The 27,964-nt window shown below is 34.2% G+C and overlaps 1 protein-coding gene across 1 annotated transcript in view; it reads right to left on the bottom strand.

Annotated features, from left to right (window-relative positions):
• The window catches only part of LOC132743307 (uncharacterized), a 65,492-nt gene that overhangs the window by 25,582 nt on the left and 11,946 nt on the right, over positions 1–27,964 (bottom strand). Inside the window, exon 3 of the mRNA XM_060731846.1 lies at positions 12,899–13,026. Within this exon, the coding sequence (XP_060587829.1) occupies positions 12,899–13,026 (128 nt within the window). The remainder of the gene's footprint in view (positions 1–12,898; positions 13,027–27,964) is intronic.

Below are 27,964 nucleotides of genomic sequence, written 5' to 3'. Positions count from 1 at the left end.
TGTTACCTTCCCTGATGGACATGATGATATCAGGTCTGCTATGTTTCCTTCCTGATGGACATGATGATGAGGTTCAGCTAAGTTACATGGACAATGATGATATCAGGTCTGCTATGTTACCTTCCTGATGGAACATGATGATATCAGGTCAGCTAAGTTAACTTCCTGATGGACATGATTGAATCAGGTCAGCTAAGTTACCTTCCTTGATGTAATCGACATGATGATATCAGGTCTGCATGTTTCCTTCCTGATTGACATGATGATATCAGGTCAAGCTAAGTTACCTTCCTGATTGACATGATGATATCAGGTCTGCTATGTTACCTTCCTGATTGACATGATGATATCAGGTCTGCTATGTTTCCTTCCTGATGGACATGATGATAACAGGTCTGCAAAAAAAAAACTCCTTGGAAATTTGGGGTTTTTTTTCCTTTTTCGTCAGATTTGATGAAAATGTTATTTTCAATTGGGTTAACAACTGAGTTGTTTTTAAAAAAAATCTTTTTTGATAAAAGGGAAAAAAGTCGAAAAGGGTTATTACTGCAATACTCAACCGTATGAGTACTCAAAACTCAATTTTGGGAAAAAAAAAATTAATTTAAAAAAAAAAGATTTTAAAAAACCCTTTTAAAGAAATTTCGATAAATGCAAGAGTTTCATAATGTCTCTATCCAAATTTTTTAAAACCTTAAATTGAGATGACTGCAACCTCCTTCTTTTGAAAGACTTTACAGTCCCAATTGTTTTTTTTTGACAAAATAAAAGAAGATAATTTTTACGTTTATTTAAAAGCCTCAGTTAAACAAAGTCAAAGCACAGTGACTTTTACTTTTCGCTTATAAAATAGTCGGTACGTTTTTAGAAGACAGTAGAAAAAAATTTAATGTTTAATTTTCCCTTTTTCTTGGTTTAGTCAATCACGCAAGATACAGAGTGGGGTTTTTTAATACTACCAGTAGAATTTGTTATAAACAAAGTTTTAAAAATCATCTTGGAAACATTTATTTCCTCCGCAAAATTTTTTCTGGAACACGAGCTTTTTCACACACTAATACTTTTGAAAAAAATACATTTCCCCGATAATTTTAAAATGTTCAATGCGTTTGACACATGTTAAACCCCAATAAAAAAGTTTCCCCCATTTTATTCAAAAAATAAGCAGGAAAAGAATTTTTTCACTTTTTAAAAAAAAACAAAACTTTTCTTAAAAAAGGCTTTTTGAAAATTTTAAATTCAAACGGATTTTTTTTTCTTCCACAAAAACCCTACCAGAGAGATTTGAAAATAAAAGGTTTAAATTTGGTAGTTAAATTTAATCAAAATAATTAAAACTCTTTATTTTTAGCATTGTAAAATTCCTATTTTTAAAATCTTAATTTTGGAAATTAAAGACAAGCACTATTTTTGGTCATTTTTTGCTAAAAATTTGAAACTATTAACCCCTTATAAGGCTTTTTCATAAATTTTATTGGAATGGGCACTATAAGGAATTTTTTAAAAATGCAAAAAAACATTTTTTTATTTTTTTAAATTTTTCCCGTACAAAATTTTAAATTTTAAAAATTTCTTGTTTTTAAAAAAATAATAATTTTTTGACTAAAATTTTTCAAAATGAAACTTTTTCAAATTTTTTAAAAATTTTTTTAATATAAAATTTTAAAGAAAAAAGTCTTTCCTATTTCCCCCTTTTGAACAAATAAAAAACTTAGGGTAACAAAATTCCCGAAAAAAACAAAAGGGGTTTTAAAAAAAACAAAATTTTTTTTATTTAAAAAAAGTTACCCTACCCCACCCGCTTTAAACACTGACCATTCCCTATAGACCTTTTTACCCAATCTCTACTCCAGTACTATAACTTATTGAACAGAATGGCAATGCTTCGAGTTAGTTTTGGTGACGGTATATATTTTTCCCAATACTTGCATTAATTTCCGTAACAACTTGGCTCTTCTCGATGTTTGCACTATTTTTCCGCGTCAGCCTACCCGCAGGACATTCCCAATGTTTACATAAGTTTCAGCGGCAATATCGATCATTTTAGAATGAGATGCATGCATAAATTTGCCTTGTCGATCTATATCATTCCAGATGCATGTATTAGATGGCCTTGTCGATCTAAATCATTCAAGAAGCAAGCATTAGTTTGCCTTGTCGGCCTATATCATTCCAGATGCATATATAAGATTGCCTTGTCGGTCTGTATTATTCCAGATGCATGCTTAATTTACCTTGTCGATCTGTATCATTCCAGATGCATGCATTAGATTGCCTTGTCGACCTTTATCATTCAAGATGCAATCATTAGATTGCCTTGTCTATCTATATCATTTAAGATGCATGCTGTAGATGGCCTTGCCGATCTGTATCATTCCAGATGCATGCATTAGTTTGCTTTGTCGGCCTATATCATTCCAGATGCATGCCTTGGATTGCCTTGTCTATCTATATCATTCCAGATGCATGCATTAGATTGCCTTGTCTATCTTTATCATTCCATATGCATGCATTTGTTTGCCTTGTCGGCCTATATCATTCAAGATGCATGCATTAGATGGCCTTGTCGATCTATATCATTCCAGATGCATGCATTAGTTTGCCTTGCCGACCTATATCATTCCATATACATGCATTAGTTTGCCATGTCGATCTATATCTTATTAGAAGCATGTATGAGTTTGCCTTATTGAACTTTATCATTCCAGATGCATGCGTTAGTTTGCCATGTCAATCTATATCATTCCAGATAAATGCATTAGTTTGCCTTGTCGATCTATATCATTCCATATGCATGCATTAGTTTGCCATGTCAATCTATATCATTCCAGATGCATGCATTAGTTTGCCTTGCCGACCTATATCATTCCATATGCATGCATTAGTTTGCCTTGTCAATCTATATCTTATTAGAAGCATGTACATGTATTAGTTTGCCTTATCGAACTTTATCATTCCATATGCATGTGTTAGTTTGCCATGTCAATCTATATCATTCCAGATACATGCATTAGTTTGCCTTATCGAACTTTATCATTCCATATGCATGCGTTAGTTTGCCATGTCAATCTATATCATTCCAGATACATGCATTAGTTTGCCTTTTCGATCTATATCATTCCAATGCTTACATTGGATTGCCGCGACAATCTAGATTATTTCAAATACGTACATTCCTATGTTGCGACGATCCTGATAATATTTATGGAACGTATGTGTTAGTATGCCGCAATTATATTCAAGCGTTATGCAGTTTATTAAGGATTGATTCCTACGAGAATTTAAACATGTTTATACATATTGGCAATAAATTCTGATTAACATACACGCATTGTATGTTTACATTGGAATAGATCCAAATCGTGATCTAACAAATAACGAATAAGATCAGAAAATCTCCAATTCTCGGCAAACAAAACGAAGCAGATGTTTGAAATACAATTCGGTTAAAAATTGTATTTGATTTAAGAAAATAATTCGATATTCAAATAACTCTCAGCAACCTTAGTGAAATTGGCTCTAGGTCGTTTTAGACTGATACAAAAGTCTTAATGTTGTATGTAAACGTCTTTTATCATCAATATTTTTACGATATATATTTAATCAAAATTAAACAAGAACGATTACTGTATAGTTCTCTTACTGAACTTTCTTTGCCATAAAATAGTGTCTGACATGTAATAACTGCGATGATAGGAATTTTCCAAGAGGGGCATATGAACCTATGTCATTATTCTTCATTGCAGACGTATTTCATGTGGTCACATTGGTGTTGGGCATTTACGCCTAGTGTACGCAATAACAAGCCTTTTGTACTAGATAATGATTTCATTTCATCTAGTGTACGAGATAACTGTACGAGATAACTCTATAATTTCACGTAGTGTACGGGAAAATTCTGAAACAACTTAAGATCAACTTTACTAGATAACTATGTCATTACAATTATTGCATGAACGAGATCGCTGTGAACGCAATTACTCTGTCATAACTCCTTGTTCAAGATTATTCTTGAGTCCACCTCTGTTCCTAGTGTACGATATAACTCTGCCATTACTCCTGGTACAAAATTATTCTTGAGTCTGATACTGTTCCTGGTGTATGAGATAACTCTGCCATTACTCCAGGTACAAGATGAATCTTGAGTCTGATACTGTTCCTGGTGTATGAGATAACTCTGCCATTTCTCCTGGTACAAGATGATTCTTGAGTCCACCTCTGTTCCTGGTGTATAAGATAATTCTGCCATTACTCCTGGTACAAGATGATTCTTGAGTCTGATACTGTTCCTGGTGTATGAGATAACTCTGTCATTACTCCTTGTACAAAATGATTCTTGAGTCTGATACTGTTCCTGATGTATGAGATAACTCTGCCATTACTCCTGGTACAAAATGATTCTTGAGTCTGATACTGTTCCTGATGTATGAGATAACTCTGCCATTACTCCTGGTACAAAATGATTCTTGAGTCTGATACTGTTCCTGATGTATGAGATAACTCTGCCATTACTCCTGGTACAAGATGATTCTTGAGTCTGATACTGTTCCTGGTGTATGAGATAACTCTGTCATTACTCCTGGTACAAGATGATTCTTGAGTCTGATACTGTTCCTGGTGTATGAGATAACTCTGCCATTACTCCTGGTACAAGATGATTCTTGAGTCTGATACTGTTCCTGGTGTATGAGATAACTCTGTCATTACTCCTGGTACAAGATGATTCTTGAGTCTGATACTGTTCCCGGTGTATGAGATAACTCTGCCATTACTCCTTGTACAAGATGATTCTTGAGTCTGATACTGTTCCTGGTGTATGAGATAACTCTGCCATTACTCCTTGTACAAGATGATTCTCGAGTCTGCCACTGTTCCTGGTGTATGAGATAACTCTGCCATTACTCCTGGTACACTAGAACTCCGCGAGTCGGATGTGTCGCCTTGTGAACAATATAGTTTAGGAGAAATGGCCAGGACAAAAATGAAATATGAAAATTAACAAAGGGCAAGAACTCAAAAAATAAGAAGTGCAGAGCAGCATTTTATGTGCACTGCACTTCTTATCAATAAGATCTATCATCCTATGAAGTTTCAAGTCCATAGCTTTTATAATTTATGAGAAATGACCTGGACAAAATTAAGTATGAAAGTTAATAAAGGGTAATAACTGAAAAGTAAGAAATGCAGAGTACCGGTTCTTGTACACTGCACTTTTTCTTAATGAGATCTATCATCCTATGAAGTTTAAAGACCATAGCTTTTATACTTTAGGAGAAATGGCTTGGACAAAAATAAAGTATGAAAATTAACAAAGGGCAATAACTCAAAAAATAAGAAGTGCAGAGTACCGATTCTTATGCACTACACTTCTTCTTAATAAGATCTATCATCCTATGAAGTTTATGTCCATAGCTTTTATACTTTAGGAGAAATGGCCTGGACAAAAATAAAGTATGAAAATTAACAAAGGGCAATATCTCAAAACATAAGAAATGCAGAGTACCGGTTCTTGTGTACTGCACTTTTTCTTAATGAGATCTATCATCCTATGAAGTTTCAAGTCCATAGCTTATATGCATTAAAGAGAAATGGCCTGGACAAAAATAAAGTATGAAAATTAACAAAGGGCAATAACACAAAAATTAAGAAGTGCAGAGTACTGGTTCTTGTGCACTGCACTTCGGGTCATTATAAGAAGCATGCATACCAAGTTTGAAGCCAATCCGACGTATAATGACTGACTTATGCTCCGGACAATCTTATGGGGACGCCGACACCGGCAACGACGCCGACGCCAACACCGCCGACAAAAGTAACCCCTATATGAAGCCTTTTTCAAGGCGACACAAAAATGATTCTTGAGTCCGCTACTGTTCGTGGTGTACGAGATAACTCTGCCATTACTCCTGGTACAAGATGATTCTTGAGTCCACCTCTGTTCCTGGTGTATGAGATAACTCTGCCATTACTCCTGGCACAAAATGATTCTTGAGTCCACCTCTGTTCCTGGTGTATGAGATAAATCTGCCATTACTCCTGGTACAAAATGATGCTTGAGTCTGATACTGTTCCTGGTGTATGAGATAACTCTGCCATTACTCCTGGTACAAGATGATTCTTGAGTCCACCTCTGTTCCTGGTGTATGAGATAACTCTGCCATTACTCCTGGTACAAGATGATTCTTGAGTCTGATACTGTTCCTGGTGTATGAGATAACTCTGCCATTACTCCTTGTACAAGATGATTCTTGAGTCTACCGCTGTTCCTGGTGTAAGAGATAACTCTGCCATTACTCCTTGTACAAGATGATTCTTGAGTCTACCGCTGTTCCTGGTGTATGAGATAACTCTGCCATTACTCCTGGTACAAGATGATTCTTGAGTCTACCGCTGTTCCTGGTGTATGAGATAACTCTGTCATTACTCCTTGTACAAAATGATTCTTGAGTCTGATACTGTTCCTGGTGTATGAGATAACTCTGCCATTACTCCTGGTACAAGATGATTCTTGAGTCCACCTCTGTTCCTGGTGTATGAGATAACTCTGCCATTACTCCTGGTACAAGATGATTCTTGAGTCCACCTCTGTTCCTGGTGTATGAGATAACTCTGCCATTACTCCTGGTACAAAATGATTCTTGAGTCTGATACTGTTCCTGGTGTATGAGATAACTCTGCCATTACTCCTGGTACAAGATGATTCTTGAGTCTGCCGCTGTTCCTGGTGTATGAGATAACTCTGTCATTACTCCTTGTTCAAGATGATTCAGTCTGGTGTACGAGTCTGTCATTACTCCTTGTACAAGATGTTTCTTGAGTCTGCCGCTGTTCCTGTTGATATACGAGATAACTCTGTCATAACTCCTTGTACAAGATGATTCTTGAGTCTGCCGCTGTTCCTGATGTACGAGATAACTCTGTCATTACTCCTTGTACAAGAGTTTCTTTGGTCTTTCACTGTTCCTGTTCCCGATATACGATATAACTCTGTCATAACTCCTTGTACAAGATGATTTGTGAGTCTGTCACTGTTCCTGGTTACACCTAGTTAAAAGTTATGTTTTGTCTTCCAAATATTAAAGGTTATAGATATTTGTGATATATTCTTGTGTCATACCTTTTCTAAAAATGTCATATCGTTGAAATTTGTCATTCTGATGAAAAATTTATTAATATTTGTCATATCATCTCATGAAAGTTAAGTTTTAACAATAGTTGTCATATATTCTAATGAATGGTTTAACAATTTTATTTGTCATTATGTGTCATATTTACAAAATAATGTCCTATCCTGTCATAAAGGGTTATTAAATATATACAATACTTCTAATAAAAGGTTTATTTGTCTATTACATGTCTTGTTATAAAAAGTTTACCAATCTTTGTCCTATCTTTCTTGTAATGAAGTGTTATTCAATATATGCAATATTTTTTATTTATTTATTACTTTTTTTTGGGGGGGGGGGGGATGGTCAAAACGTTTTATTCTTAAAATCAAATGTGAAAGAAATATATAAAGAGCGAATAACGAAAAGACAAGCACAAAATAGCTTCAAGGAGCAGCTTTATATTTTGTTCAGGAACTTTTCATTCTGTTAACCTACACTATTCATGGTTGTTAAAACAATAAAGAAAGTAAATAACAGAGACATTCTACAATACCACACTGGCCATAGCTTTTGCAGAAGCGGTGGGTCCATCGCAGCGGCGGTGGAGTTTTCGTCGCAGAACGGTGGATAAAATATGGCCGTTTGCTGTTGTCCTTAAAATATACATAAATGCTATCGGGCCCACCGCACTGCGTTGCAATCGAATCTACCGCCGTCTGCGTTGAAATCATTTTTGTCATTTATTCTTTAAAAAGACCATAATAATTCCTATATTTCCAAATTATGGTTATTTTGTAAAAGTATCATCCATACGATGTGATGCCGTTGTATTAAGGGGTCGTTTGCACACATTTGTAGGTGTTTAAACCAAAATTAGGCAAAAGTGGCGTCCGCTCGTGAAACTGTACAGAAGTGTTTGCATAAACGGTAATGAATTGCACCGTCTGTGTGTAATAAGTTGAAAGAGTACACATGTGGGCTCCAGTCGCACTAAGTGTTTCCAGTAAAACATTAAAACATAAAACAAAATTCAGTCATATACTTACCGACATCAACAAACGGCCATATTTTATCCACCGCTTCTGCGACGAATACTCCACCGCCGCTGCGATAGACCCACCGCTGCTGCGAAAGCTATGGTCAGTGTGAATACAACTTTTTCGAGAAAATTATTGAAACAATAAAATGAAATAAGGCAAAGCCTTTGAACGGGAGGGTCAGTAAAAATAATTGTTAAGTTTTTATTTTACATTTTTCTTTCTAAAAGTGTTTTTCGTACACCACTTCCATTTTTTACACGGAACACCTCGACGATTATTATTGAGCCGAAAAAGTGCGATTGTTCCGTAATCGGAATACCTCGCCTATTATCATTTAGTTTCATTGAGAATTTCATTGATAGTTACAGAAATCTATACATTTATTAATCGTTTTTTATTTGATTTCCTTTTAAATATAAATGTGTAATTTATAGCCGGGCAAGCCAAAGCCCGTTTCGCGGACCAGGCCTTTGAATTCCCCGTATAATTTTACCTTTTATAAAATAACAAAACAAAAACAAATTCGTCAGATAAAGCTTTATATCTTTTACATTTTCACTTTAATACTTTGTTGCTTTTATTATGAAGTTAAGATATGCGTGTGTCTATAAGGGGTTAATTTATTTAAAAACAAAGCAATCAACCACAATAGGAAAAGTATTTATGTTCTGTTCAAACTTATTTATTGCTCGGGATAATTAGCGGATCAAGAAAGATAATCTTATATCGACACAAAATGAATTTTCTACAACAATAGTTATTTCGCTAATTATGCCAGAAAATGGTTCTTCTACTGTCAAACACTCTGCTCCAATATTGTCAAGCAGGATATTCACGTGTAATACTATAGATTATTATCTATTATTACTGTTGTTGCGTAGTTCTTCTGAATAGATATGCGGACCATGAGACTTAATTAGTACCTAATTGGCAGCTTGTATAGATTTTCTAATCTAGTCGTAAGACTGGCTCATTGTTACATTGCATTAACATCCGTTTAAATAAGATTGAAGTCCCATAGGCATTTCTAAGATTGTTATAGTAATTTTCGGAGGTAATTTTCTAACTTATGCAAGCTTCTTAAAGTCATTTATTTGCATAATTACCATGTCACTGCCACTGTCACAGTACAATTATTCACCTACTGTACCCACTCTTACTGAATTTATGATATATTCTATACACTAAAAAAGTCACACACATGAGAATAAACATTATGTGTAAGTACGAAAAGTAAAGAGGGACGTTGTAACTTAGGAAGGTAAAGACGGGCGAAGTAAGTTAGGAAGGTAAAGAGGGAAGAAAGGTGAATAGGGACGGAGTATGCAAGAAAAGTGAAGAGGACGGGATAAGTGATGACGCTCAAGAGGGACAGAGTATGTGAGGAAGGTAAAGAGGGACAGAGTTAGTGAGAAAGGTGCAAAGGACCGGAGTAAATGAGGAATGTTAAGAGGGGCGGAGTTACTAGTAGTGAAAAAGGTGGAGAGAGACGGAGTAAAGTGAGGAAGATGAAGAGGCACGGATTAAGAAAGGTAAAGTGAGACGGAGTAAGTTGGGAAGGTAAAGAGAGACGGAGTTTCAGAGGAAGGTAAAAAGGGACTGAGTATGTGAAGAAGGTGAAAAGGAACATACTGGGTGTGGAAGGTGAAGAGGGGCGTAGTAAGTGAGGAAGGCGGCTAAGTTGGACAGAGTAAGTAAGAAAGATGAACAGGAAGGGAGTCGTTGAAGAAGGTGAAAAGGGACATATTGAGAGCGGAATGTGAAGAGGGGTATTGTCAGTGAGGAAGGAGGCGAAATGGGACCGAGTAAGTAAGAAAGATAAACAGGGAGGGAGTCGTAGGAAGGTATTAAGCGCAGAAGATAAAGAGGGCATTGTAAGTGAGGAAGGAAGCTAAGTTGGACGGAGTGAGAAGGAAAATGAAGAGGGATAGGGTATGTGAGGAAAGTGAAGGGGACGAAGTAAATGAGGAAGGTAAACAGGGAGGGAATTAAGAGAGGAAGAATGTTTGGAAGTGACATTTCTTTCCAATAGTTACTATAAAGGAACTTCTTTTGGAAAGTTTGAGTTTAACTAAAATGTAAAGTGTAAAGCGCAAAGTCTTAACTGACAATGTTTTTAAAGAATTTACGACAAATGTTTTCTCTATGACCGTACTGATGCCAAATTCAAAAATGTTAGGTAATGTGATGAGCACTGATAACAAGCCCATCTGTTCTTCTGTCTATTTTACTCAACTAAGTAACGCAGAATAGCTTCACGTTGTGTTTGAAATAGTTTGAACATTTACAAAGTAATGTTTGGTGTCTTCAATACTAGATGTACAGTTATTACAAAACGAGATATTTTGCGAATAAATTTTAATAAGATACGCATTAAATTTACACACGTTACGCACGTTCGTTGATGGTCTTTCAAAACTACTATCCACTTTTGCATGTCTCTCCTATACAAAAAAAAACACCAACGTATTTATCAAAGTGAATATTTATCGTTTTCAGTACAGGTGTATTCGAGAAAATATCGCATATTTATGATATATAAAGAAAAAATAGAAAATGCAACGGATCCTGAACAGATCCCTGCGTGACACCTACAGAAGTTATTTTCTCACTCATAAAAGTTGATTTTACCAATCTGTTGCAAATTTGAAAAAATAGTTGCTCATCTAGTTCAGTACTTGTAAAATGGAAACGTTCGTAAATAACATTTTTTTAAAGAAACACGTCAAACAAACTTTGAATACGCCGCATTTTGGAAATTATATTCATTCAGTTGACAGATGATCACGATTTGTTTGTCTCTGACGTGTATTTTTTATGCTTTCTTTCCAACAGTATGAGTTAGTTATTTCTACAAAGATATCTTAGAAGACAGTTCCAACATCTTGTCAGAGGCGGAGTCAATGATATATTGTTGATTGTCTACTTCTCCTTTACTGCTTTTAACTTCTGATAGACAGCACTTTAAAAAAATAAAGAGAAGAGCAGGATCCCTTCTTAAGACCACACCGGATTTAAAACCACCCCTTTTCTAAGAGATCAATTTTTAAAAGAACGGATTTGCCTGTTCAATTAAGAGCACCCCACTTATCCTCCACTTTTAAGACCACCAGTTTCAGTCCCAATTCATTGTAACCAAACTATTGATAATCCAGCAAACACCTATTCAGATCAAAACTTTGTTATTCATCTCCTTGAATGCTCTTAGGCATGACACCTGATGTTACAAGGTATTAAATCTGTTATGATAAAGGTAGGTGAGGCAATAAACATCAGAGTTGTTTAATGTTACTTTCTGCACACTTATTTTGTAAAGAAATATTTTTTTATTTAATAAGTGAATAATGTACATGAAACAATACCTCAGTAATAAGCATTTATCCGTTATTCTACATCCATCAACATATCAGGGATATGAAATATATTATCGTCTGCCATCAGTTCTGTTTCAGGGATAAATCTTACTTGATATTTGAGTTAGAACATAAGTAGAGTTAAATATGTTTATGATACAGAGTATTATATACATTTATCTCGGACTGTTTGAATATACAAATTATTTGTTTTCTGATTTGTAAAGCTTTTATAATAAAATACCTATTCAATTCGAAATTTGTTTTGTAACCAGTAAAAGTCATGAAATGTTTTCCAGATTGAATGTCAAAGGCAAAATTATTTTCTTTGTACCACCTTTTCTCAACTGGCGGATTACCCTAGTGCATTTTTGATAATATAACTCCTGTAACTCTTAGAAAATTCAACTGAGTGACTCGGAGAAGCTACTTATCTCTCTATAGAGCTGGGAACTTTTTAGTCTGTCGTCATAAAGAAAGTGAAAGAAGAGGAGGAAGTATAAGGAATAATTTTACTGCCTAGTTTAGACCTGAAAACGGGATAAAGTTTTTTCCATAAATACGCCAACCATGACTCCCACACAAAATTTATCCCGTTTTCAGGCTTAAACCAGACAGTTTAAAGTTAAATCAAGTACTAAAGACAATCTTTGGTGCGCTACATTTATTTTTGATATTATAACGAAGTCTTATCGAGTGGACAAAAAACAGACCTATTGGGAGCATTTTGCAGGTGCGCGTTAACGTAGTATCCTACCATGGATGTTTTACGCTTCTACGGTGTCCTGTTTCACCCAGTTTAAATATTTCCTGTAAACATGCAAGATGTTGACCTTAATCTCTTGTGTCCCTTTTTTATAATGAAAGATAAGAAAGCAAGTTTAAACATTCCCTTTCGAAGGACTTTGGCTATGGTCAATGGTACTGGAAAATAAGTCATATCGGTAGTTCTCCGAAAGAAACATGCGAGAATAAAGATTAATCATATCGAGGTATAAACAGACTTTTAAGGGTATAGTTTTATTCCCGCGAAGTTTAAGTTAAGCATGCAACTAATTAAACGTTAGATGTTTTTGCGAAAACGTAAATTCATGTATTCTATCTATAAAAATAAAATACGTAGGCAACACACGTTTTAGTCAAAATCTCTATATCGTCAAGTGACATTTTAATTATTATTCATAGCACTAAATGTAAAGGGGAAGGTAGCAATTATCTTACAAATGTAAGAAGGCGCTTTTTAAATAGCTCTGATGGGGTTTAGAATTATAATTTGCTTTACTAGTAGAAACACAAGTATCAAATGATGTCATGTGACAAACACATTCCACTGATATTTTTCAATATTCCATCTAAATCATAAAATAGAAGTTATATTGTATTTAAGTATACATACTTGTGTATTCCTTTTCCTTTGTCAGGGTCATTTTCTTTGTCTCTTTGTATCTCTGCTTCCAATTCGTGCTCTAACTTTTCCACTGAGCTGTATGCTTTTGCAAATGCTAGCGAGCCAGCGGCCAGCATCTGTAAAATTTCATATATGTGTTATTGGCAACTTGTGTTAAATTTCACAGTCAGAACATTTTGGGGTTAAGCATGTGTTCTTTTTTATGAATTTCAAGAAATAGATAATAAGATTCAATTAATTTCCAATAAATCTGTATAATTATCTTCGCTCGACATGTATTAGCTAGTCAGCCACTAAGATAGGATAATATAACTTCCCGCCACCAACAGCAAGGAAGGTAGCATCAACCTTCTGCTTTGTATGTTTCCCTTTTTTGGGGTCCCGACAATGTTTCTTCTACTTTCAGGTAGTCTACTAGTACTCGAGAATGGTTAAAAAAGATGCATTTTATTTCCACTCGAGCCATGTTTACACCAAACAAACGATATCTGATTGTATATGTGTTTAGTAATTAGAAAACAAAACAAGGTCTCATCTGAATATATAGAGGTTATTTAACTTAAATTAAGACTTTTTAGTATTTTCAAGAGCGCAAAGAGTCTTGAATTGTTTAATAAAAAACGTTAAAAGTTGGTTATTGTTCGCCATTATAAGATAATGACCCTCCAACGCATAGATATAAACGGTAAATATAAATTAGTGATATATACATGTATATATGACCGGGAAATACAAAAAGTATGTGATTCTAATGGCACAGTTACAATCCGTGGTTATACAGAATATTACCGACAAACACACTTGCATCGAGTATGTTTAGATTATATCTTAAGTTAAGACTATTGGCAACAATCTATAAAATGAGTGGACTATTTGAGAATATTCCTATAATTTACGTCCTGAACAAACAACTGCAATGGTGTAACAGTCTCATTATTCAACACAAATTGAACAAAATTGTCGATTTAACAGATAAGGCGGAATGAAGGACTGATTCATTTATGTTTTATTTTTAAGAATTGAGACACAGTTGTGCTTTTCCATTAAGCTAATATTGTTTTATGCTACTTTGTTCCTGACCGAATTACATGTGTACAGTTATAAGTCAAGAGTTAGTCAATTTAAAGAGAAAATATATTGATATATGTTAATTTATCAATACAACTTGGGTTATTCGAGTATCAATTGAAACCTCCCGGTTATTTCCGTCAAACTTCGGATATGGACTTCAAATACACAGAACTGATACGGCAATTCGGTCTAATTACGCTATTCGTATGTAAACAACTTGTAAGTAAATAGTAGTCTATTTATTTATATTATAATTCAAAAATCAAGCAACGTGCGATATCTCAGACAACGCATACTTTAGAAAAAAATCAAAAGCTTCGTTATAGAATAAAAGGTATAGGATAGTTCTAAAATAATATGTACGGGATAGTTTTTTAACTGTCTAGTTAAATTGCTCGGGTATTTAAGTTTTGTTTAACAATACTTCGTGCATTCAGATCTCATAACATTTCTCATGAACAGTTTATTTTATATAAGAACTTATTAAATTTATTTTTACACAAGATCTGAGTTTTAAATTTTGTCCAAAATAACGAGAATAATATCATACCTTATCAGGTACCATCAGTGTTTGATGTTCAATAAGTGTCTAATATATTATATGTTTTTGATGTGTTCAATTCATATAATGTTTATAGGTTTTATACATTTTTGCATATAAATCAAATATTTATAAAAACAAAAAATAATTGCCTTGCCAACTGCGTAGATATTGGTGTTAGAAATTGAGTTCACTTACCGAAATACGACAGGTTCGTTTAGAAACACAAACATCTTAAAGTGTTCCATTTTTTTATAAGATTAATAACCCTACAAGAAATGATCATGTCATTGTTATGCACACTATGCTTACATATCTTTATGACTTTGCATGGAAACCTAAGAACTAACATATGCAAGAAAACCAGTTTTACTCTGGCCAAGTATCTTTTTTTTTTAAAGATACTTCTTGTTTAATATGGAGCTACTCAGGCATTTAGCTGGAAACTGTCTTTCATATTTTTCTCATTAACATTTTAATTGAATATCATATTCTTAACCAGGACATTTATTTAGAACCAAAGTGTATTAAAAAGTCACAGCCATATTCCAAAAACTAGTCTTATTTTATTCACGATAGAGTATTTAATAAACAATTATGTTTTGTAAATATGAAAAATTGACAAAATGTCAGAAACTCTCCCAAATTTTCCAACAATTTATAAATAAATCGAGTAATGTTTAAGAACAGTTGATATAGACCTTTTTACGACGCGGTCCGTTGCTATGAAAAATTGATTGGAAGTAGTATTTTCTCGCGCATGCGCATTTTGCGTAGGGTAAAAGAGCCTTTCCCTACATAGAAATATAGTAGAAATTCATAGACAAAGCCGAGTTAGCTTAAGGTAAAAATTAGAAAATCATATAAATAGCTTGTAACAGAACACAAAAGATACCGTTATAGCTTTGTAAGGCCACATGTGTCACAAATCACATTCGTCACAATTGTGAAGAATGAGATCACATTCGTCACAAATTTTGTGATGCATGTGATCCAATGTTTTAGACAATCACATTCGTCACGAGTTTAAAATCACAAATGTCACAAATTTGAGATAAATATTGTTTTCTTCAATGCTTTTCACTGAGTCACAAACGTCACAAATTTTTAGGACTGAAATCAATTATTGGAACTAAAACTACAGACATTTTTATCCCCTCCCCGCTGATGAAATCGGGAGTGATGGGACTGTTTAGCGTGTTCGTCCGCCTGTCAGTCCAGATTTAGTTTCCGCACTATCCGGCCATTGATTAGTTATTATACACTGTATATGGAATCATTTTTCGTTTCCACGCTATTTTTCAGCAACTTCTGGATGGATATCGATGCTGCAACTTTGTAGGAACCTTCATTCACAAACCAGTTGCACATATAACCAGCATATCTCCATTTCTTTTTAAAAACAGACTTATTGCCCCTTGTTGTTGTTGTTATTTATAAAACACTGTATATAGAACTATTGCTTTTTCTGCGCTCTAGGAATTTTCAACGAAATTTAGTTTAATATAAAGAGGAGATGCGCATCTCGAAAAATCTCGACGGGACACTAAAGGATTTGGTCCGACTTGAGGGTACGGTCGCTTATATGGGCTTTCCGGCGGCGACTTTAGATAAACACATAAACAAACAAACAAGATGTGCATATCATCATCATCATCATCATCATCATCAGTATTTCCCGTTTGGCCGTTTAATACAGAGTTATGATCCATAATTTATTATCATTTATTGTTCATAGAAAAGCATTAATTCAACCCTATTCTTCAACAAATCTGCTGAATAATTTAAACAAAACTATGTGGGTACATCTAATACCAAGCGGAGATGTGTATATTGACGGCACTTACCCGAAGTTAAGACCCCTGGTTGCTTAATATTCAGTCAGATAACTTAAGTATTTCATGTCTTCAAATGTTAAATATATCTAATTTTAATTGTGTGGGAACCTTCAATACAAAAAGGGCATGTGCATTATCGCCGTGACCTTGAGTGATATGGGCCCTGATAATTTATGCTTTAACCGACTATTTCCCCGGAGTCTTTATTCGAAATGTATCCTGCAATTGTTTAATTTTCAATCAGTATATGATGCTGTCGGCGGTAAACATTAATTCAGCGAATTTGCTTGCAAGATATTTGAATGACCTCGTGTAATTATAGCTTCGCAAGACCAATCATATTCTACAAGAAATGTTAAGTTTTCTTTAAGTTTATTTATTCAACTTCCTTCATGATTCTCATTTAACCCTTTCCTTTATAGATATTACTGGTAAAATAACTATATGAACCGCGCCATATTGAACCCTAGATGAGCCGTCAGTACTAAAGAACTCTGATATAATATAGGAATAACGCATGTTTCTTTTTTCGTGTTAAAATATCTGTAGAAACCCAAGGGATTAGTTGGTACCCGACCCAACGTATCCCGAGGGTTTCAGCAGTTGTTATGACACGGAACAATCATTCGTTAACGCTATTCTAGCATAAAGCATGCATAAATCTAACACAATCCATACACAATCAAGCAACATCACTGATTTTCCTCGGATTGCACGGGAACGTCAGCGTTGTATGTGACCGTGACGTCATTTCCGTTTTAGTTAAGCAGCGTCCGGGCCACAATGTATTGACGCTGTGCCACGGAAAACGTATATCAAAAAGGTGTTTTAACAGCGCATGAGCGCTAGAATCTCCTTGTTAAAAGACCTTTTTGGTCCTGTTAAAACACCCCGAAATCATGGTTATAACGGCAGTTTTATGCTAGAATATAAAGTAATGAATAACAACATGGATTCCAAGAAGACTAAAAGCAAACTCACATTGCACAATACTAGCCGCAATTATAATACTGCTAATAAAGTTCACGAATTTTCATTGGTTTAGAGGCGGGATATATTTATAGGTTATTACAGAGGTCTGATGTGCCTTTATTCGATTTTGGCCCACTAAAAGAGCCCGAGGGCTAATACCGATCTTGTAGACCCATATCGCATTAAGGCACACCAGACCTGTTCTATAACCTTTTTATTGCATGTGCTCATTTATGTTTTGGTTTTCATTATAGAATTAAAAAAATCGTTTGAAAACATTGTTCAGCGACAATGTATAATTTATTTTAAAAAGCGAGGGACTTTTGACGTCGTCTAATGACGTTGACGTCATTTCCTCACAAACATTTGTTTTTAATATATTTTGGCGTTATTTAACTGTTTGGAGATTGTTTTTCAAGTGTTTCTTCAATTTTGCTTTTTTATCAAGATATATTTCAGTTCCCAAACAATCATATATGGTCTCATTGGTGTAAATATGGTCATAATTTGTACTGAAACTAAGATTAAGTCTGTGAGATTCCTTTAGACTGTCGCTGTATGGTGGGAAGAAATTTGAGGGTTCACAGAGGTAAAAGATCACTTCCAGTTGAAGTCTGATACTATGCCGTGCATTGTCACCAAAATTTTTTGAAGGTTTCGAGAACGTAAGACGACTTGATAGCAATACCATTACGACAATGCGACAGTTCTATGAAGACAATACAATGCCGACGATACGATATTGCAACAAGTTAGTACGATGGCGATAATGCAATGGTGGTGAAAAGATATTGGTATCGTGATGTCGACATCACAATATCGATTTATTGCATTGTCGCCCTTGTACTATCGCACTGATATAACCACGATTGTCCTTATGATATTCCGTGTATCACATATTGAAAAATAAACTTGTGACATTTGTGATTCGCCTGTTTAAAAATTCTCAATTTTGCTTGTGACGTTTGTGATTGGCATTTTTACCCGATTTTGGTCAATCACATTCGTCACAAAAGTCATTTGTGACGAATGTGATCACATTCGTCACAAATTCATAAAAACTTGTGACGAATGTGATTTGTGACACATGTGGCCTAACATAGCTTTGTGACCAAGATTGCCCAAAAAAGGCATGGAAAAGACGATTGTTTAAGAATTCCCCCTTACGATCACGGACCTGACATTGAGATTATTGTTGTAAAAAATGTGGAAATATATATATTAGTAAATAAAGAAGTCATTTAATTGTTGTTGAAATTGTCCATATAAAAACTATTTTATAACATATAATATATAAATTTTTTATATAAATTTTATAACATTTAAAATCGAGGTTAATTATCATCCTGAAAAAAAAGATTGGAACACGTGATACAATACACCTTATTAGCTAATTTTATCCTTTATCTACGGAAGCGTCCTGGTGCCAATTTAACATGTTCTATAAAAAAGATAACTCCTACGTAGGAGTTAAAAAAGCCTAATTAGGAGTTAATAACTCCTTTTAAACTCCTACGTGTATAACTCCTACGTAGGAGATAAAAAAACCTAATTAGGAGTTTTAAAGTCCTACGTAGGAGTTTAAAAGTCCTACGTAGGATTTATAAACTCCTAATTAGGCTTTTTTATCTCCTACGTAGGAGTTTATTTTTATAGAACATTATGAATTGACACCAGGCCGCTTCCGTATTTATCCGACTTGACCGAGATACAGACATTTTTTAAGTCACACTATATATTTAAATAATTTTTCAAACTCATGAGAAGTTAAGATGGGTGGTGAAATAACACACATTTTATCCGGTTCCTCGTAACACATGGAAATGCACGTCTCGTACACTATTTGTCACTTCACAAAATCAATAAGAATTGATGAGATTGGTATAAATAAAAGTTACTTAAATAACGATTAATCATTTTCATAGTTTTAAGTATTTAACTATGTCATGGTACTAAAACGACCCGGTTGAATGATATTACAAATAACAACCGATCACGTGTCAATCTGTTTGGCACTTACCGCCTTGCCAATCCATTTTCAAAGGAATACCAATTCAATTCAATTCAATATTTTATTGAGCATATGAACATATTTAAATGTTTTTACCCACATATATAACATGCAAGGCGGTGACATTTATTACAATGAGAAAAGCATGATTATGTTATTACAATGAACTATATAAATAACTAAAGAACAATATTCACATGAATATATATAACCAGTGACAGCATTAATATTGAAATAGAAAGTATAGAATAAAATTAATCATATCAAAACAAATGATTTATACAAAGTTGAAAACAAGTAAAAAAATACAAACATTTGTAAAAGAACAATATTCCGTACCAGTACAACTTGGCCCATCTGATCACTGGTGCATACAAAGTAAATAATACTATCTGGGGCGGTCATTGTTTTGTTTATATTAGGAGTTCAGATAAATCAGGTAAGGCCAAATTTATATAGGTACTGAATATTATGGTTTCATGACATCATATATTTAAATAATATTTACATTTTAAATTTTTATTTTTAACTAATTTCTGAAGAACGTAGTTTTGTTGCTAAGAATATATATTTAGCAAGTTTATTTAATACATTTGATTGTTGTGTTGACAGTAACATACGAAACTTTTGTAGTGTTGGCCAGTGACAATAATATTTTGGAAGACATTTATTTCTTATTTCACGGTAATGTTGGCATACAAGAACAAAGTGGTATTCATCTTCAACAACATTCATATTGCAAAAAATACATTTTCTATTTTCTCTTGGTATGTTTCTAAATCTACCTTCTTCTATTGCTAGTCTATGTGATGAACATCTAAGTCTAGTGAGAGCTATGCGATGAGAATCATTTTTTACACATGATAAATATTTTTCAAATCCTATACAGTTTTTAAATAATTTGTAAGTGCATAGTTTTGGCATACCAATTGTGCCATATTATGTAATACATGGGTAACAAAGTGTGATATTTAACACCCTGCTGTTTTACCTAATGATACAGTGTACCTTGAAAAGAGGACTTTTGGTCGTTGAATTATAATTTAAGTCCCGCTAATTTGGTATAACCGTTATAAATATCAATTCACGTTTTAAGTACTCGCCGCTGTAATTCATCCCAAAATTTCTTTTTTATGGGTGACATAACTTGAAATCACGCCTTTTAAAGCCCTTTAGTAACTAAAATGTATTCTATCGTTATTGCGCTTTTGTCCTACTCAGAATGCGCATGCGCGAAATGCAACATACGTTGCTATGGTAAAAAGGTCTATTCTCTTAATCACAAATAAATTAAATCATTTATAATTACTTTATTACCTATCAATTTGTGATAAAATACTAGTATAAGCATTGCAAAAGTTTTTTAAATATTTTGCCAATTTTGTTGACTAGCGGCCTCGTAAAACTGCCATTTAAAGGCAATAATGGATGTGAAATTTTGCACAATAGCCAAATTGCTTTTGTATTTGGATTTATGGTAGAAAAAGAAAGTAAATCATGAAAAAAGATTTCATATAATTATTTTATGGCGCTTTGATTTATGAATATTTTCTCTTTAAGTTAGTAAAATTGTCTCTAAGCTATGTCATTTATATTTTACATTTACCGAGAAAAACATTTATAACAATAGCTTCGCGGTTAATCTCAATTTGTTATTTGCTAATATTGGACTCGAAATCGAGGGTGATTGCAATACCAAAGAGTTATTTAAGCTGATATTGAACTCGTAAGTGAAGGGGATGCTAATATCAGAGCGTTATTTAAGCTGATATTGGACTCGTAAGTGAAGGGGATGCTAATATCAGAGCGTTATTTAAGCTGATATTGGACTCGTTTGTAGTAAAGGCTACGCCAAGCATTATTCCTTTCGCTGACATTGAACTCTGAATTGAAGACTACATCAAAATTCGAGGATATTTTCGCTAATATTGAACACACTTTGTAAATGGTTACAAAATTTATAAAGTTAAACGTTAACCAAGTAAAAGGAACATCTTAAATAGAAGTTGTCTTTCTTTGAAAAATCATCAATCATAATTTCAATGTTTACAAACTGGGTATTTTCTTTGCCCATTAGCTACAAGAAATAATTACTAGTATTAGGTCATTGCTGGGACAGACAGAAAGTTTCATTTTTAGTTCCAGGTCATTGTTAATATTTTTATTATATTAAAAAATAAAAAATAACATAACTTTGCATAAAATCCAGTATTACTTCGGCCGAGAATCTTTTTGAAAGATAGTACCTCGTGATTGTACAAGACAATATCCGATCTGTGATCCGGAACGCACGGATCCGGCATAGTATAAGAGAAGGAAACGAATAAACTGCTTTGGTTTTGATATGCGTAGTAATTATATATCAGCATTACAGTTTACTTGATTTTTTCCCCTTTTTTTCATTTTATCATCTTCAGAACAGTGGCTTTTAAGTGAACCTCCAGTTTAGTATTGTCTCGGTATGATAACATTTCTATGATAATGACAAACATAACATTGATATAAGTGTTGGAGGGGGGGGTGGGGGGTAAAAGTGTTAGAGGGGGGAGGTATAAGTGTTTGGGGGGGGGGGTAGAGCAACAAAAACATCATCAATTAAAGTAATGAAATAGAAGGTTCATATGATAACAAATAGAATTAAAGCTGTTTTGTTAAACTGCATCAGCAAATACAAGATAAATTATCTCAAAAAACTTATAAACGATATTTCATGTGGCATGCTTTATCTGTGTTACCGAGATAGATACTGGCGTTTGTTTATAAACCGTATTCAATAATTAATAGAGCATATTTGTTTATTCTTGTGTAAGATGAAATTTTATTTCACCAAGTGAGCTTTGAAAACAGTATTCTTACGAGTTTACGGTTAAATACCATTTTAAATGAAATTTCTTCAATATCAACTGGAAAATCAAATCTGTTTCCCCCTCTGGTAGCCCTCATTTTCAGACAAATTTGTTATAAATACATAAAGTATTGAGCTAAAAAATACGTTCAAAAAACAACGTTAAATAGTGATGATATTATTTATTTTATTCAAAAAATATAAATGATCGTTTGTTTGAAAAATAAAAGCAAATTATTCCAGTAAAAAAAAAGTCACACCATCTGACCTTATTTCCGTTATTCTTGGCGGAAGTTTATTTTCGGCGGGAGGAAAATAATAATTATTGTGCTTTATTCAGAGGGATTTATTTGGATTTGTTAGTCATACAGGATTGTTACATACAATAAATAAGTGTTGACATATGTGTAAACATTCAAAAAAGGACTTTGTCATTGCTTTTCATATTGCATTAGGCAGTTATTGCTCGTAGGATACTTAAATATGCCCAAATGTCAACATGAGCTGTTTTGCATGTGGAAGGAAGTGTATTTTTCAGAGTGTAAAAATGAAAAAAGAAATAGAGACGAGGCGATAATAAGAGTTTGGTAATTTGAATGAATTGAAGTAAGTTTTTTTTGAAAATTAATTTATTTACCAATTTCAGCTTTGTTTTTCTCTAAACAGCCCTGAAAATCAGAATTGTAAGCAAAATTAAAATTGAGGTACCACATGGGCAAAATCTTAAAAAGGTAGTTTCGTCATTGAAAAGTGTAAAATTATATTTTGGTCTCCATAAAAAACAAACAACTTCTTGCATGACCAGACGGAGAATATAGAATAAACTACAAAAGAACGGACTGGAGAGAATTATTGATATCGTAAGTCTACAAATATAAATGCTTCGTAACTCTAAGAAGTCCTATAAATATGACGCCGCTTTGAAATATTTTTCCCTTCTGGGCAAAGCAACGTCATATCGAAATTGCTCAAAACCCATAGCACGTTCCGCAAGAAAATCTGCGAAACCAAAAAAATTAAGACAGAGAATAAATACATTAATTGCGTCCTATTTATGAACAAAAGTCAGAAATAAATGCCTTTTGACAAAATAATTAAACTGTCACATCCGAAAAATCATTATTAAAGTCTCTTATTTAATTAATCCCTCATACAGCCGATCACACATTTCGCAAAATTTGATTGGTTAATTCAAATCCAAGCGTTTAAACGAGTCAAAAGTTTCAAACGAAATCTTTTTGAATGAAATATTTGCCCATGCACCACCAGCGTGTACGAATAAATTTTTCCGTTCAAACATTTGGAATCAATCTGTCAAGCGCTTTACTTAACCAGTATGGCCGATAGGTAAATAGATTGATGTTTGTTGGCTTGCAGCCACGGCTGCAAGCCCATTTGTTTTGGAAAACTTGTTCCGGTTAGGTGGTTTCCTGCTTACATTTGTTAGTGCATGATTGAACGAGAAACCATCTGCAATCGTGCCAATCGCAACTTTTTGGCCCTTTCCGTCACTCTTCGGTTTAATGATTATAGCCGATGTAGTTCCGATTGCAATCGTGACAATTCGGGCGAATCCGTCATACTGCGGAATCAGACGAAGTAATATTACGGAAATCTAAGCTATTTTAGTTACTTCGGTAATCCCAGTTTGTTTATATAAATAGGATTTCTATTTTTACTTGATTTATCGGTTTAAACCGTAATAAATTATAAACGAAATTGTTACGTTTCAATTCTTTTTCAAGACGCAAAAGTTAGTTTCTTTTATAATTGTTTTTGTCTGTATTAGTTTTGTATATTAATTAACATATATACCTTATACAATAGAGGATGGTTACGTCTCCAAAGGGTGGTCTTGCTTACCAAATCACAGAGAATATTAGTGCATGATCGAGTTATATTTAGATCTAATGAACGCAGTGAGGTAATCTAAAATTGTATCATAGTTTGGGGACCTTTCTGTTGAAAAAGTGTCAGAGTTAAATCGTATACATATACATGCACAGTGCGGTAACTGGAGTGCAGGTATCAGTTACCCGCACTCCAGATAATGCCAGTTGATTGGTTCATTTTTGCTGGGGTTTACATATTGTAACGGCAGAGAAAGGGAAAGGGGCAGAAATGTCATATTCAAATGCTCGTTCATTGGTTCATTTTTTCTGGGGTTTCGTATTATGACAACAGGGAACGTGCTGTCATGTTTGACTATGATACAAAAGAGAAAGAACACCAAAACACTCGGCAATCTGATTTATACTCGGGGGCTACGCCCCCTCGTACAAATCAGATAGCCTCGTGTTTCGGTGCTCTTTCTATTACATAGCCCATGCATATCATTAACCTTACCGTATCTGTGGTTGTGTAACATAGTTGATACATGCTTAATTGGTACCACGTAACGAAGTATTTTAGTGCATTTACTTGTCCATAAAGATGCTATATAAATGAAATTAGAAACTGCCAAAACGAATGATTTCTCTGGAAATGAAATGTTCACACTTGTTTCCTTTTCAGAATGATAGAATAGTTAGTATTTTTATGATTGATTATTTTCTTTACAAGTTTTATACAATACAGTAGAGAATAGATTTCAAATTGTTTTGACAAAAAATATTCGTTTTTACAAAAAAAACAACAAACTAAATAAACACTTTATGAAGGCACAACTGTGCAAGCCTTTCCTTTTAAAAGGAAACTTTATATTTTATTTGATAACTAAATTGTTTGAGAGTTTTTGTAAAGAAAATTTGACATTTACAATAGAACTTTTAGAGGTACATTGTACTTTTGAGAATATAAATTATGTTATATAGAACAGCAATGTTTGTATAGATAAAAACAACACGTGATTAGGTCTTGTTCAGTATGGTAATGCATTTACTATTCGTTTGTATGATACACTTAAGCTTTCATCCACTAACTCTCTCATTACTATCACGGTCACGATTTTGTTTTTGTACCTTTTTATGCATCCCAAAGCCATAACAGGACGTGACAATATAAGGCCAAATAACATACTTAATCTGACGAGGGTATTTCATTTGTTATTTATTTGATTTTTTCGTCATACAAAAAACACCAAATGAGAAATAAAATATAAATATGTACAGTGTGGATTATCATTAAAAATGCAACCAAGTTTAAAAGACGCTTCACAAATGTATAAGGATTATGGTCATTTAGAAATAATAGGAGCCAGGATTTTAAAAAAAATAGACACATTATCAATAAAACTAAAAACCGAATATTTCTGTATAGCAGAAAAAGTTTAAAGGAACATAATAATGAGCCGCGTCACGACAAAACCAACATAATGGGTTGCGACCAGCATGGATCCAGACGAGCCTGCGCATCCGCGCAGTCTAATCAGGATCCATGCTGTTCGCTATCAGTTTCTCTACTTGTAAAAGAGTTGGTAAGCGAACAGCATGGATCCTGATCAGACTGCGCGGATGCGCAGGCTGGTCTGGATCCATGCTGGTCGCAAACCCATTATGTTGGTTTTGTCGTGACACGGCTTATATGTTTATCTGACATATGTATCAATGTTTGATGGTAACATATGACAGACGTTTAATATCTCAACAATAAGATATTTCACTTGGTCAACATACCCATATCATCGTGATATTATAAAATAAATCTCTATTATCTTCTGTAGTGTGTATGAACAGGTTGAGGTTGAGGTTTCGAGATATAAACATACAAATAACGTGTTATTATCCTTACATTTTTTTGTTTATAAAGTTTCAGATAGCTTGTATCTTTCCAGAACTCTTCATGTAGACAGAAGAGAAATGTTGTAAATAAAACACACATGATTGTTTTAAGAAATATAAACAAATTGGGGAACAGAGGCCGATTGACGTAATGTGCATTTTTACCTGTTTGAACTATTGTAAATTCAAAAGAATTTGAAAACCGCGAGGAGGCAGAATGGACCGATTCACCCCATACAAAACATTTTTGATCGATTAAAGGTATAACTGAATGCATGAAAGACGATGATTTAACGCAACGCAATGATGAAAAAATTATAAACAATTATAAAATTTTAATAAAAAACATTAATTTTGATCTTTGGTTTGAAAATGATTTTGGGTGTGTATTGAGTGAATTTTTAATTATCATCACATAATTATACATTTGTACTTTGTTAAAACTACTCTTTCAAACCATGATTATATTGGTAGGTGGTATTTGACGACGACATACTTACAGCAGTCTAGTTAAAGTTAAGCTACATATATAGAGTGTGGTGTAGCGTTATGTAGGAGATACTTTAAGCACGTGGTATTTTTAAGGAAATACATGAACTCACAGAACTTCAGAATTTCACACAGACACTAAGTAGTTCTACAGTTTGCAGTTACCTTACACGAGGTATGATCAAAAGTTCTCGGCCCGATATACTCCTATATAGCCTCTAAACTGACATTTACACACAATACGTCGATACCTATCTTATTGAAGATAACTGACCGAGTTACACGCGGTTTTACACAGATTAAGTAACATAAAACCCACTTCGATCAGTAGAGGGGTGTGTCATTTAGACCAAATGGAGAAAGTTGAAATCAGAGCCGTCATTAAGTACCTCTGTAAAAAAGGGATGTCCCCCAAGGAAATCCATGAAGACTTCATGGATACACTTGGAAAGGAGTCCCCTTCCTATAGCACTGTGAAAAAATAGGTTACTGAATTTACGAGGGGTAGAAAGAGCATTGGAGATGATGAGCGGCCAAAAGAAAGCCATTAACGATGAAACTACCGAAACTGTGCACGATCTAGTCATGTGCGACAGAAGGCGAGACCTGCTAGATGGGTCCCCAGACAGCTGACTGACATCCAGAAATGGACCAGGCTTGACATGTCAAGATATCTTTTGTCTCACTATGAGGATGAACCTGATTTTATCTACCTGATCAACACTCAGGATGAAACATAGGTCCATCACTTCGATTCAGAATCGAATCCAAATAACAGCATGCAGTGGAAGCACCCTGGCTCATCCCCTCCGAATTAATTCAAGAGGGTGCCATCAGCAGGGAAGATGATGGCTTCAATTTTTGGGGATAGCCAGGGGATAATCATGATTGACTATCTTGAGCAAGGTCATACCATAAACGGTAAGTACTATGCAGACAAATTGAGACGTCTGTGTCAAGAAATCGCGCGTAAAGGAGGGACAAACTGACTCAAGGCGTTCTGCTCCTGCACGACAATGCGCAAGCTCACACATTCCAAGTTGCGATGGCTGCTGCAAACTAACTGCGGTTTTGGATTCTTCCCCATCACCCATATTCTCGGGACTTGGCCCCCTCTGACTTCTACTTGTTTCCGAAACAGAAAACCAAGCTTCGTGGTAGACGTTTTGGAAGCAATGAAGGTGTCATGGAGGCGGTCAATGAGTTCTTTGAGGACCAAAATAGAGAGTTCTATTTTGAAGGGTTAAACAAGTTGGAGCACAGGTGTGCAAAGTGCATTGATGTAGAGGTCGATAATATTGAAAAGTAAGACCATTAGTTGGGTTCTTTGACTACCGGAAGTACATCGGGCCAAGATCTTTTTGATCAATCCTCGTACACAAATATTTATATATATATACATAGACACCAATATATATAACTGTAGAGTAAAAGAACAAGTACCAAATACTACAAGAGCACATCAGTATATTAAGTACCAATTTATAATTTTGAGAGAGAAAGCAATTTACCAAAATGATTTAGATACCTTCAATAAGACCTGGATTCTTTTTTGTCAAAAGATAGAG

Source organism: Ruditapes philippinarum, unplaced genomic scaffold (genome assembly GCF_026571515.1).
Source record: "Ruditapes philippinarum isolate M1 unplaced genomic scaffold, ASM2657151v2 ctg547_1_1_1_1, whole genome shotgun sequence".
Taxonomy (NCBI): Eukaryota; Metazoa; Mollusca; class Bivalvia; order Venerida; family Veneridae; genus Ruditapes; species Ruditapes philippinarum.
Note: the sequence above shows the minus strand (reverse complement) of the source record. Positions and strands in the feature narration are given on the sequence as shown.